Raw genomic sequence first — 13,794 nt, forward strand, 5'->3', positions numbered from 1 at the left:
CACAAACCATGGGAAGTTCCGCCTCAAGGTTTTGACAGACAGCATCCCCATGGCTCCTGACTGGCTCTCTGCCCTACATAAACCACAGGGGCATTCCAGAAAGTGGCCAGACAACAGTGTGGGTCTTCTGTAACTGACACAACTGTTCCTGCTCATGAATTCCTGACTTGATCTTGGCTTGATTTGGACTTTGCCTCCTGATTTGGACCCTCAAACCTGACTCTGATCCTTGGTATCGACCCTGGCCTGGACCTGACTATGAACTCCTTGGTTACTTCAGCCTCAGGTTTGTCCCTGCTCCAACCCTTGAACCTGACTGCCCTTGTTGGGATCCTAACATTGTATTTAAAACTTTCCCCCCGTCCTTTTCTTGGGTGTGAGTATCCATCTTATAATTAACCACAGTCTATGAAATTATCTGCTCCCCTATGGGTACTCAAACAACATTTGTAGATCTCAATAGTTTTCCAGTGTGTCTTCCACTATGTGTCTACTAACAAGACCACAAGACTAGGGCTTGTTGAAAAACTTCCAACAAAACTTAGTTTCATCAGAAAATCCAATTTGCTAAACCAAAATGTTTTGTTGAAACATAGGCAGGTTTCCACTGGAGCCCTGGCTGAAGTAGGGGCTTTGCCTGCCTCAGAGCCTAACAGACTGTAATCTCCCAATCCCTAGAGTCCCAGCTAGAGCCCAGATCTCTGGGATCTGCTAGACCCTCCCCTACCCACTCCGCTGAAGACAACTTCCCAGCTCCCTTAGCCCCAACCAGGTGGTGGTACTCTTGGGGCTGGCGAAACTCCTCACTCAATGACAAGTCCCAAGACACCCCGGGAGCCCCAGATGGCAATGGGACTCTTGGAGCTGGTTAGGCTCCTCCATCCACAGCAGGGCACCAGGGCCTCCAGCTCTACCAGGCTGCCTGCTGCAGGGCAGGAAGTCTACAAGATCTGAAAGCCAGATCGGACTCCAGCTGGAGCTCCAGGGCAGCTCTGCCATGCCAGGACTTCCAGTCTCCTAGCTTGGAGCAGAGACTGAAAGCCCTGGGAGCCCAAGCTCGAGCCAGGGGTTGGCTCCTAGCTCAATAGCAGCTGGCCTCTTTCACTTAGGCATATTTGCAAATTTTCTCAAACCAACCTGAAGTATCAGTTTAAGTCACTGACTAAAGTTAATCTCTCTGTTTAATGAATCACTTAGTTGTAAATGTGAAAAATGTTCTGATAAAGAGTTTATGTATCCAAATCATAAGGTTGTTTAAATAAAAATAAACTTTATATGCTGTTGTGTTAAATTCCAGTTAGCATTCTAATGCAGCTTGACATAAATCATGAGCAAACAGTTAATTATCTAGTAATAAGCAATATCATTCACCATTTTCTAACATACTAAAATCTACAATTAATAATCTCAAAATAATTGCTTAAATAAATGTATAGAGTTATTCTTGTCATCTAGGATAAACTTTATGTACCAAATCTAGTGTAAAGGCTCTATTGTTGTAAATCAACATATTTTAATGGTTCTGTCAACCAATAAGAATGCACCTTTCTTTAGAAAATAACCAAAGTACAAATGGAAAAGTTAATTAAAATTGATTACTTAAATAGAGGCTTTCCACTTGGTGATTTAAATCAAGATTTAAATTGCTGATTTAAAACAGCTTGATTTAAATCAATCCACCCAGCTTGGCACACTGAGATACCTGCCCTTTGTGCACTGCACTTTGCATCGACCCACGCACTCCTGGTGAATGTGCACAGCACCAGCACAAGCTGTCAAGTACATACAAACAAATAATATACAAACTTCAGCAGCTGTATGCCAACGTAACTTTGTGGATCAAAGCTTGTAGGGTAGACATGGTCTAAATTAAATACAACAGAAAGAAGAAAAAGGCACCCCCAATTGTCTCAATTTGTTTTGCAAATCATCTTTAACCACCAATACATACTTTTTAAAATACGTTTACACAAATGCTTTCTTTTTAAAGCACAGGTCTGCAACTAATGTTTAATTAGATTAGTCGATGCTTATACAGCGCCCTGAAGATATAAAGTACCATGTAAATATTAAATGTTATTGTTACCATAAAATGCCTTGGATGGTCTAAACTGATCCTCTATTTACTCACATCAAATGGTGGTTTCATTTTGTCAGATCTCCAGCTAAACAATGTCCAAGCCAGGTCATTGGCTAGATAGGAACCACTGCAGGAAAACCCTTCAGAAATTCTGTAAGTGATTTTCTGAGTCAATAGTGAACCAACTGTAGAGTTGTGTTAGTAGGCATTACATTGCTGTGGGTATTAACGAGTACTATGCTAGTGGAAGGTGCCAGTTTTCAGATGAGATGGGTAAGATGGAGCTCCTAACCAACTGTAGTAGTTAAAAATCATAGAAGATTTCAGTTGGAAGGGACCTCAGGAGGTCATCTAGTCCAACCCCCTGCACAAAGCAGGACTAACCTCAGCCAAATCATCCCAGCCAGGGCTTTGTCAAGCAGCAGCTTAAAAACCTCTAAAGATGGAGATTCCACCACCTCCCTAGGTAGTCCATTCCAGTGCTTCACCACCCTCCTAGTGAAAAACTTTTTCCTAATGTCCAACCTAGACCTCCCCCACTGCAAATTGAGACCATTGCTCCTTGTTCTGTCATCTACTACCATTGAGAACAGCCTAGCGTTACAATCTTTGAAAATCTGATATTAATTTCAGAGTCTTGTGCAAATACCAACTCTGATATTTATGTACTACCCAAGTTCCCCCAGCAATTTTAACTGAATGTGTTATTCTTCTCTACTTCTCCTGAGATGTTATGGTTTATCACTGCACAGCCTTGTTTTGCCCCAGAAATCACAGCACTGCAGTCATAGACAAGGTTATCCTTCTATAGTTTCCAAAGAATTTTAAACGTAAGCTGTTTTCGCAATTTGAGCAAAATGTTTCTTTGGTCTTTTCCTAAGGTCTTGTCTACACAAAGTCGGACCAGTTTACCCTCAGGTATGAATTTACATCTATTTTAGTAAAACCAGTGCAATCCCCTGTGTGGACACTTATTTCAGTTTAGCGTGGATCATTTCAGTTTATCTTAACCTTGTTCCCAATCGACTTAAGATAAACCAAAATAAAAGTCCCCAGGCAGGAGTTTGCACTGGAATAAAATACCTTTAATACCTTTGATTAAATCAGTCCAACTTTCTCAGATGGACAAGGCCGTAAGCCATTCAGGTAACCAGATGGCATTTACATAATTCATGTATGAACTATTAACTTGTGTTTCAGGGAACATGTTAAACTAGTTTGGAGAACACCTGGTAGAAGTACAACAAGCAATAATCTTGCTCTGGCAGTTAGGAGGACTAGACAATCTAACAGGTTGTCCATTACCAGATTATATGAACACAAGTTTTTGTGCCAAATACTGCAATCAGAGGAATATCTAGATCCTCCAGAGGGAGGCTGTTCATTCCAGCATTACCTGTGATTGTAAGTCACAAATTCTGTAAGGCTGACCATATATTTTGAGGTATTTTAACTAGCGCACAGTTGTGTGCATATGGATGCAGTTGGAGACAATAATGAAGTGTTATGTGTACTACATGCTACTTAGTTGGTCCTTGGCTTATAGCATGATTCTGATTACATTCCTAACTGCCTGGAAGACCCACTCCTGAGCAGAAGGGTCTATCACTTCAGAATTGGGATTCCAATACATTCTGCCTGCACACTATAATACAGAGAGGCTCAAAAAGACACTTTAAGCTATTCAGGAGAATCAGCATTCACTACCATTAGGCATCAGAAGCATTTCATACGCTTCTATAAAGACACTTTATGCACTGTAGTCACTTCTGCACATCAGCCAGATAATACTTACCAATGTTTGTTGCCTTGGTAACGAGCCTTGGCAAGTACTGTTGTCTGGTTTGTTGAATTATGTTACAGTCTTATTATTCCCATTCCTATATCTTCCTCTGCTAGTTACAGAGGTGTTCTGTAGAAGGTGTGCTTGCAGGGATAAAATGACCTCTCATTATTGCAATATGAAAGGTGTCAGACAGATAGATGACTGGTTTAGAGAAGCTGAATTGTCTCCGGCACTCAGACACATGTGGCAATGTTTGCTACATCAGGTGCAGCAGAACTATGTACATGCAACCTTTATCAGGTGCCTAAGACTTCGTCTACAGCGTAAAGGTTTACTGGTAATCCTATACAACTCTGTGTGTGGGGGGACACATTCCCAGTGTGAGTGTCTTTTCTTGGTTTAGTTTAAACCTGTTTCCAAGCAACATAAGCTAAACTGAAAGAAGGCACTCTCTTATCAAATAGAGTGTCTATATCAGATTATATTGGTATAATTATCACTTTAAATTTACTCCTTAACTTATACCCAGATAACTTTCCTGTATAGACAAGCCTTAGATGGAGCCAAGTAAGTCTAAAATCATAATGCAGTTTCAATCTTGAATCTAATGGCAGTGGCAGTCTTGTGCATTACTTACAGTTCACTCTGTCATTCTACAGCATTTTTACTTCTCTAATATTTGTCACTTTCTCCACTGCATACTTAATTGATGATTGCAAAGCACTGTGAAATCCTAAATTGGAAGGCATAAGAGACAAGTATGATTTTAGTTGCATTTGCATGCACTGCACCAGATATTTATAAAAGTTCTGCCTGGAGCCTCCACTTGCAGATTTTCATATCCAAACCCTTATTATTAATTGGGTTCTTGGTTTTATGTAAACACTAATTAAGCACTAGAACGAAGATACCTGACACATTTTCAGAAAAGTAAAGCATATATTTTATCTATTTAAAAATGCTCCAGTCTCTGATTTCAGCCAGTTCTCATTTCACATCTATGTTGTCTCTACACAGGGCTTGTACAAACTGCCACTTATGTTGGTATAATTTATGCCACTCAGAGATGTGAATAAGCCACATCCCTGAGTAACATCAATTATACCGATCTAGACACCAGTATGGACAGTGCTAAGTCAGTGGGAGAAGCTCTCTCGCGGAAATGAAGTCATTATGTTGACAGAGCGCTCTCCCATCAGCACAGAGCCTCTTCACCAGAGGCACTACAGTGGCGCACCTACGCCAAAGCAGTGCTTCTACTGTAAACTAGACCATACTAAGTGCAGCATTATAGCACTTACTGCCACAGGAAAAAAAAACCCAGAAGTACTAGGCTGAAGAGAGCTGACTACCATGAGCAGGAAAGGGAGAAGCAGACAGAACAAAGCAGACAGAACAATGGAAGCCTAGGTAGAAGGCAGAAGCACAAATTCAGGAGACTGTTAAATAAACCTTAAATTATTTTTGAAGTGATATTTTATTGAAGTGAAAGTTTCACTTAAACCTGCACAATAGAATACTAGTTTCAAAATATTTTAGAATTATGTATTTCAAATGTCTTGCTCCTAACTTTGTTTTAAAAAAACCCACTAACCTACACATATATCCATTAATTCAAATCATGGTTAGACCATGATAATTCTTAACACCACAAATATTGAAAAGTGAGGAAATTCATAGTCAGAATTCCACCCTTACCTCATCCATAAAACCCTACCTCTGCACATGGTCCTGTAAGAAGTGTGGCTTCAATAACACTTGTTTCCAGAGTATCTGCTTTAAAACAAAACTAAACACAAGTGTAGTGTGTGCTCCTACTCTGGTTATTATTACTCTAGTTATTACCATCACTTAGAGCTGTGATGGGGCAAACAGGCGCCACACTGGCAAGGAGAGACTTAATGAGGGCCTGTAGTCCCAACTGGCCCTGCTCCACTACACCTTTAGCAGATGTTAGGAATGGAAAGGGGAATTAAAAGGAGGTGGCCCAGCTCAGTTTGGGGACGACCAGGAAGGAAAGCAGAGCTCTATTCCTGTTGGTAAAGGAAGCCTGGTTTCAACCAAGAGTCAGAGAGAGCTTACCCCATGGATGAACCTCCAAGCAGATATGACAACCAGCCTAGAAAGACTGACTAAAAGGACTGGTTGCATGAAGACAAATCCCAGGTAGGGTGGGGTTCTGTCAAACACTGCCCAGATTCCCCTTGTTTTGAGTTTGTAATAGTCCTTTGTTTTTGGAAGTGGGTAGATTTAAATTATGACCTGCCTGAAGGGCAGAGTCATGGGAAGAGGTAGACCACTGGAGGACAAGCGTGGCTGTTGGCAGGGGGTGCCAGATGGGAGAGAGCTGCCAGGAGGCATTCCACTGATGAGTCCACTCTTTCCCAGTGAAGTTTAATTTTCATGCTTAGTTATTATTGTCTCAACCCTCTAAAGAGGAAGGTAACACTTAAAGTAAATATAGTAGTTTGTGAAAAGCCAGATTAACTCTTTTGGTCACATCTAACCATGCACATAACAGACAAAATGTGCAGTGGCAGAGAGCCTCCCGATACTGTTTTAACAATATACAGTATAGCTTCAGGATTTATGAGCTGACCAGTCAACCACACACTCATTTGGAACTGGAAGTACACAATCAGGCAGCAGCAAAGACCAAAACAAATTCAGTAGTTTCAGTACAGTACTGTGTTAAAACTACTTACAAAAAGGAAAGTTTTAAAAAAGATTTGACAAGGTAAAGAAACTGTTTCTGTACTCGTTTCATTTAAATTAAGATGGTTAAAAGCAGCATTTTTCTTCTGCATAGCAAAGTTTCAAAGCTGTATTAAGTCAATGTTCAGTTGTAAACTTTTGAAAGAACAACCATAAGGTGTTGAACAACCTCCATTCCTGAGGCATTTGTAACTCTGAGGTTCTACTGCATATTGACATTTAGAATGCCAACAAGCAGACCTCTGAAACACTAAGCAGCCCTAAAGCAGAGTGTCCAGCTTGAGGAAAAGATTTGTTCCTAGAAGAGAGGCTTTCATGCCAGGAAATCAGATTACCATGTCACAAAGGAGCTCCAGCAGTAGGGACAATCAGAAATCTTCACCAAATGTCTTTTGGCAAATTCTATCCTTCCCAACACAGTGCCCTTTGCTAGCCCCACAGAATGGCACGGTGAGGAGTTTAGGCAGATCCCATAAAACAACAGGAAAAAAGATGCAGGGACCACCTCTAAAGAAGAGTTATTCAGGCTCTACTCTCATTGTCTTTCCTGCCTTTGGTAAGGCTACCAAATATACCAGCTATCTTGGTGTTATTCCTGATCTGGACACCTGTGCACGAGAAAAAGAATTCAAACCAACTCACTGTTAATATCAATTTGCAGTATATTCAAATCAGGTGAAAAGCTCCGTGTCAATTACCAGTCATGTGTCATTCAGAATAATTTTAGAAAGTACTTTGGTAAGAAGACTGATAAGTAAAAATTCCAAAAATCAGCTGGCAAAACTTGGCATTAGGTTAGTCTTGCGTAATGATCTAGGTTTACTTAATCCTGTCTCTGTGCAAGGGCATCCACTAGATGAACTCTTCAGTCCCCTCTAACCCTACATTCCTATGATTCTGTATCTTCACTTTCTAATAAATTATGTTGTCTAATTGAATTTTAAATTATTCCTGTACTGAAGCCTCTATTATCCAGAAATGTTATTCTATAGCCTCAGTTTCACTATTAGAAAATAATGCCTGATATTCAGCCTAATTATCCTTTTTTAAAATTCATCTTAATTACTTCTAGTTTTACCCACTCACCAAAAAAGATCCCGAATTTAGTATATCCCAATTTCCTGAAATTGAGACTCAAAATAATCCTTTAAGAAATACACTCTCCCTTTCCTCCATGTTAGACAACATCAGTATGAATGAACTCACTTTTCCTTTTTTTCTTGTTTGTGTGCTTCTCTTGTAAGCTGAGCAGCCTTTCTGCTATAAGGATGGATGACTTTTTTCTCTTCTCCTCCTCCTCTGCCCTTTGGAACTTTTGGCTGAAACGAAATGTAACAAGAATTAGAATGAGACACTTCAGTTGCTTCACAAAGTGTCTCATAAGCTACTGCAACTAGAGTAAAACACAGCTCGGGGCAAAGCCAGAAGCACCTTATCAAAAAGATTCACTCAAGAAAGAGCATGCAACAACACTTTAGAAGGTCCCAAATACATAAAAGGGGTTAGGTGGGTTAGTATAAACTATATTTCATGTCACTCCTTGGGTTACTGATAATAATGAAATGCAGACTCCTGAGCTCAGACTCAAACACAGCACATGCAATACGAAAATCAGGCATACAAGCTTTGACTGCTGAAGCAAGCATGCAGTTATAACATACACCAACTCAAAACAAAAAAAAATATCAAATTTGTTACAGGCTGCAACTCTTCTACCAACAGAAAATACCTTCCTTCTTACAGAACTCAGTGGTGAGGAAACTTTAAATTACCTGTCCTAACAAGGATGCAATTTCCATTATATCCTTGTTTAAACTTTGCCCAACTGAAGACTCCACAGACCCTTGTTAGGAGCCCAGCTAACTTGCACAGAAGGCAACAGATTGTAGCTGCCACCCACAGAGACTACATGTCTCAAAATACAATGCTTCCTCTTGATGGAGCAACAGAAATCCAATGGTCACTTCCACATGTCAGTGACTCAAGTGAATCTGTATGTGTTCTAAAGAGAACCTCTTCAGTAAGATTCTGGTTACAGGAAAGGCCTTTTTAAAAAAAAAAATGGATGCAGCACAAGCCTCTTCTCCACCCCACCCCATTTCTCAATTGTATATTTGAAACAAGATACTGCTCAAGATACAGTTAGGAATACAGTTGTAAAAGTCTACCTAATACAAATCAGAATAAGGTTTCAGTTGTGGCTAGTTCTTGTCCCAGCAGCTCCCATTATTTTTTGCGACTGAAGTTTGAATATTTCCCTCAGAAAATTAATGGAAAGACTACTAAGGAGTGTAACACTCGGGTGGGGAAGGGAAGAAAGAAAACTAAATTAAGCTTGGTCATAAAGTAGTGATCCAGCACAAGTGATCAGAAGTTTATTACTGATTTTATTATTGCATAGATTGCTTCCTCTAGCACTTTTTGAGCAGACATCCTGAGGCTACACTAATTTAAAGAAGGCATTAATAGCAAAATGTTGGTGCTCATGTGATTTCATTCAAATTACATGCCAAACAGTAAGCAACAGCAGAATGAACAAGGCACATTTTAAAAAAAATAAACATTCCATGCCATAGGCAGCAAGTAATTTTCCTCTTGAATCTTACACACACCACTGTGCCAAAAAAACTTCCTCCTTCTGGTCAAAGAGCAAGTTATATTGTATTCTCTTTGGTTAAATGTATACACAGAGCACTTACAAATATACAGCAATATGAAAATTGTTTTGTAACATCACAGTAAAGAAATATAAATAGAATGCTCTGTAGTTTCAGTTGTTGGTGGAATCACGGTGTGGACCAGATAGCATCTGTACTAATGAATTTCTGCATATTCATTCCAAAGCAATACATCTGGTCTGAGCGCTGCAACACCATCTACTACCACACAAGTGACATTAGCATCAGGTGATCAACTACACACTTGCATGCTTCTATTCTAAGGGACAGTGCTGGATAAAGGCCAATAGGATAAAATATAGGAGAAATTAAATGTTTAAAACCAGGAATTAGGCAGAACCCATGGTGCTGAACTCATTTTTGATATCTATTTATCAAAATATGGTTAAATACAGACTGGTTTTCTGGCTTTGAAGTGGACTTGCAATTTGATGGCCTTATTCTAGTTCACATCACAAAAATGTGATACAATTTGGCACAGCCTCCTAGCCACAAGACTGGAACAGAAGTTTTTCAGTTTAGGACTAGAGTTTCTAGCCAGAATAGCGGTGAGATGTCTAGAAAAACATAGGTAATTGCTCTAGTCAAGTCAACGTTAACTGTCCTAGACCCATGAATATCCAGTTCAGAAACACAATGAAAAAGTGAAAATCCACTTTTGGCACCATACAACTGTGAAACAGCAACACAGATACAAGCCAACTACTAGCTCAAAAGTTGAGCCAACAGTGTCCAGAAAGATGGAGAAGTTTTGGTTGATCAACACTGCAGAGAGCACAAATTTAAAGCTTTCACCATATATATATGTATCACTGTATATGGGTATCTTGACAACTAATTTATCCACAGAGGGCATGTCGCTCCCTGCAGATACTGCTTGAAATGGATTGATTCACAACCACTTTACATTTTATTGCCAACTAAATGTTACTACCACTAGTTAGTTTTTCATTCTTCCTTTAGTATGTGTCCCCTAAATAGGGAAGGCCTCTGGCTGCAATCCAGTTTGACAGGTTCATTTAACTTCTGTTTGTTTATAGTCTCTAGAACAGAATGATTTTCTGTCCTGTTGATTTGATACAAAAAAGGAAGCTTGTGATTAACTACCTGAGCATTTAACAGAACACTGATTCTATTCCAACTTGTGCACCAAGTTTCAGATTGCCTTTTCTGATGATGGAACAGCTTTAAAAAAAGGCCTTGCTAAAGAACCTGCAACGAATGTCAGGAAGAGTTATTAAAGTACACTCTGCTGTACTATAATAGATTTTATTCAGAGCTAGAATTAAAAAGTACTTGTATCTTTAAGTTGAAAAACCTAAGTTTGCAAATTTGGAATGTATGTGTAGTAGACATTAAACATGGACAATGCAGTATTTTACTACAGTAGTTTTCCTCCCACTTAGAACAGGAAAATCTAATATACCCTGGTGAATTTGCACATGCCAAAATATAGATACAACTTTGGGGACGGATTGAGGCTATTTTCAGTATTTGGTTTTAAAAGCTAGAGCACCTATTTTAGAGGAATTCCCCATAAACATATAAATGAAGTAGATTATCCTACTCTGACAACTTAACCCATTTTTACTGCTTATATAAGGCATGTAGAAAACTCACAAGAGTAGACTTATACCTAAACTTTGCTCCCTTTTTCCTTTAATAAAAACACTTGCATATATATATATTTTTAATTATTATTATTAAAGGAGCAAAGGTTTTTTAAGAGAACATAGTCCTAGGGCACACTAAATTAGGACATAGATTTCAGTTCTCTGATAATGTGGTATGTTGAGGTAGAATATTTGTATGGATACCGCTGGAATTATCTGTTACAAAACATGTGGCTTGCACAGCTTTGTATATTAAAGATGGGCAGACTTTGCAAGTTTGTATTTTTAATTATGAGCTGCCAAATCCATCTAAGCAAATTGGATATTTAGTTCCCATTAGAAATTGATGGGGACTGGATCTCCAAAGCCTCTATGTAACTTTGAAAATCTCATCTATTTTGAGATTCTCTCTCATATGCTCTCATTCATATTGAGTAACACTATGCTATGTTAGGGTATTTGAATACATTGGAAGTAGATCACTTGAAAAGGAAACTGAATTGTATCATCTGCTAGTAACCTGTTATTTGGGTCTTTGCATATATTCTTGCAAATTTCAGTAAGCAAGTTTAAGAATGGGTCTGCAGGGTAAGACAGATGCAGCCATAGTGAGTAAGGAAGGACCGTTGTGACTTTTTTTCAGACATTTCCACGCTTGAATGATGTAAAAGTGCAGAATAATTGCAGGAGGAAGTAGATTGTTGCGGGGCACTAGCTGTACGAATGAGAGACACAGAGACCACCAGCTCCCCAGACCCCCACCCCCGCAAACTATCTGGAGCCAGGCAAGGGCCGTGCCAAAGCAGCCCCACGGCCCCGCTCTCGCAGCGCCCTTGCCCCACCACTGGCCTGAGGCTTTAGAAGCAGGCACTGGGCCAGGAGCCCGTGAGGCAGGCGGTGGGGCAGCCTGGGCACCTGCCCCCGGGGGACCTTCCTCGCTCGCTCCCGGCCGCGTGGCGACTGGCACCGGGGCTGCTGCGCCGCCAGGCGCTGCGGGGCTTCCAGGTTTCCGCCCTTCGTGCACGTGGCTCCGCACGGGCGGGACGGCGGGTTCCCCGCAGCAGCAGAGACCAGGTCCCTCCTCCGGCCCGGCCGTCACCTCGCTCCGTCTCACGGCGACGAGCGTCGCGGGCCGTGACTGCGCAACCCCCGGCGGAGCCCGCAGCCCCGGGGCAGGGGAGGAGACAGACGGTGCCGGTGCCAGCCCCCGGGCGGCGGCGGCGGCTGCTGCTGCGTCTCGCACAGACTGAGCTGGGGCCCGGCGGCGCGCGACCCCCTCCTCGTCCCCCGCACTCACCATGGCGAGCCCCGCCCCACGCGGCCGCACTCCGGGGCGCCAAGCGAGCGGCGCAGGGCCGGGGACGGCGAGTGGCGCAGCGGAGACACGCGGGGGCAGCCCACCGCAAAGACCGGAACCGGGCGGCCGCTCCACCGTGTAAAGAGCCCGGCTCGCTGCCCCGCTCCCGAGCGTCCCGTTCCGCCTGCTCGCGGCGGGGCGGGGGGGGATGGCCCGTCCCTGGCCCAGCAGCGCCGAGTCCCCTTGCCCGGCCGCGGGCGTTTCTTCCCCAGTCTCCTGGTGCTCGGAGGTGGCCCCTGTGTCCGCCCGCGCGAGCGGCGCGAGCCGGTGTTTGCCTGCGCGCGGACGTTCGTGGGTCTCGGGCTTGGGTCCCTGCCTGGCGGTGGGCGCCTCGGCCGTTCCGGGGCGCGCGCGCCTCTCCAGCAGCTGCTGGTGCTGGCTGGGGTTAGCCACGGGGCAGCAGGCCCACCCGGCCGGCCCCTTCTAGGACTGCCAGCCACGTGGGCTGTAACACACTAACCAGTAACTCTACAGAGGGTAGCAAGCCACGGGCGCGGGTTTGACAGCCCAGTCCCGGCCCCTCAGAGCCGGAATTTCCTAGAAAACAAATGTCTTTTAAAAAAAAAAAAAATTTTTTTTGTGAGGGCCAGCGGGGGAAACAGTTGCCCCGTGGCTGACCCCAAAACCGGAGCAGTAATCAATAATTCAGTACTGGTAAAAGCATGTGTGTCCTTAACACTAGCAAACAGACCTAGGCAGTAATGAGTGCTGCCACACAGCAACGCAGTTCAGTGCCCCAGAGTCAGTCCGGGCAGCCAAACCTTAACCTCTTCTCATAGCTGTCTCCAGCTCATTTCATGAGGTGACCCTCTTGTCTGTAGATGTGGGATTGACAGACTACTAATGTCACTTCTCAATCCCAAAATAGCAGTCACTGGGTTATAGACCTCTCCACCAACCAGTGGATGGAGTCCAGGACTAAAAGTGTGGAGTAAGATTATAGACTTTAATTTCTCAGAGCCTTAATTTACCCATTTGTAATATGAGTTATGGGGATGATAATAATACCCATCTGTGTAAAGTGATTCAAACATATAGTTTGAAAATGCTATTTAAGTGCTACTATAAAATTCCTCAGATATGTCAGAAGAACATCCTGATAGGTTACCATGGCAACTGCATTGTGGTAGGTTACTTTGGCAGCATTATGTCAGGACACCATTCATTTATTCTGTCACAGAGGTCACTTTTATCACATGAAGATACTATAGCCTCAGTATACATATGACGTAACTACTTACACAGCTTCTCTAAAGGAAACTATAGTAAAATATCTTGAACTAGGTCAGTGTCTGTTACAGTGTGAAAATATAGAAAGCATTTTTTACAGGATGTATGTGCTAAAGATGCCATTCCTTCAATTACTAAAAGAGTTCACTTTAAAAAATTCATGGTAGCTCGTCAGCTAGGGTAAATTAACATAGTGCCATTTAAGTCAATGGAGCTATGCTGGTTTATTATACCTGCTGGGGACTTGGCCTCTATTGTGAACATATTTCATCTACCGATATTATGCCCTACTTTGCCATTCTTTTCTATTTTGTGTTGGGGGTTTTTTCCCTCCC

The 13,794-nt window shown here is 42.2% G+C and overlaps 1 protein-coding gene across 4 annotated transcripts in view; it reads right to left on the reverse strand.

Moving 5' to 3' along the window:
• TMA16 (translation machinery associated 16 homolog) overlaps nucleotides 1–12,481 on the reverse strand; it is a 43,074-nt gene extending 30,593 nt beyond the window's left edge. For 2 of the 4 annotated variants that reach the window (XM_067551799.1, XM_067551798.1), the window contains exons 1-2: nucleotides 8,354–8,395; nucleotides 7,788–7,900 (exon numbers count right to left, since the gene is read on the reverse strand). In XM_067551799.1, coding sequence (XP_067407900.1) covers nucleotides 7,788–7,900; nucleotides 8,354–8,380 — 140 coding nt within the window. In that variant the 5' untranslated portion in view covers nucleotides 8,381–8,395. Of the gene's footprint in view, nucleotides 1–7,787; nucleotides 7,901–8,353; nucleotides 9,070–12,169 lie in introns of those variants that run through there. The other 2 variants (XM_067551800.1, XM_067551801.1) reach the window with 2 other exon arrangements.
• Nucleotides 12,482–13,794: the final 1,313 nt, after the last annotated feature.

Source organism: Emydura macquarii, unplaced genomic scaffold (assembly GCF_026122565.2).
Source record: "Emydura macquarii macquarii isolate MOO-44397 ecotype Brisbane River unplaced genomic scaffold, CSIRO-AGI_Emac_v2 contig_1363, whole genome shotgun sequence".
NCBI lineage: Eukaryota > Metazoa > Chordata > Testudines > Chelidae > Emydura > Emydura macquarii.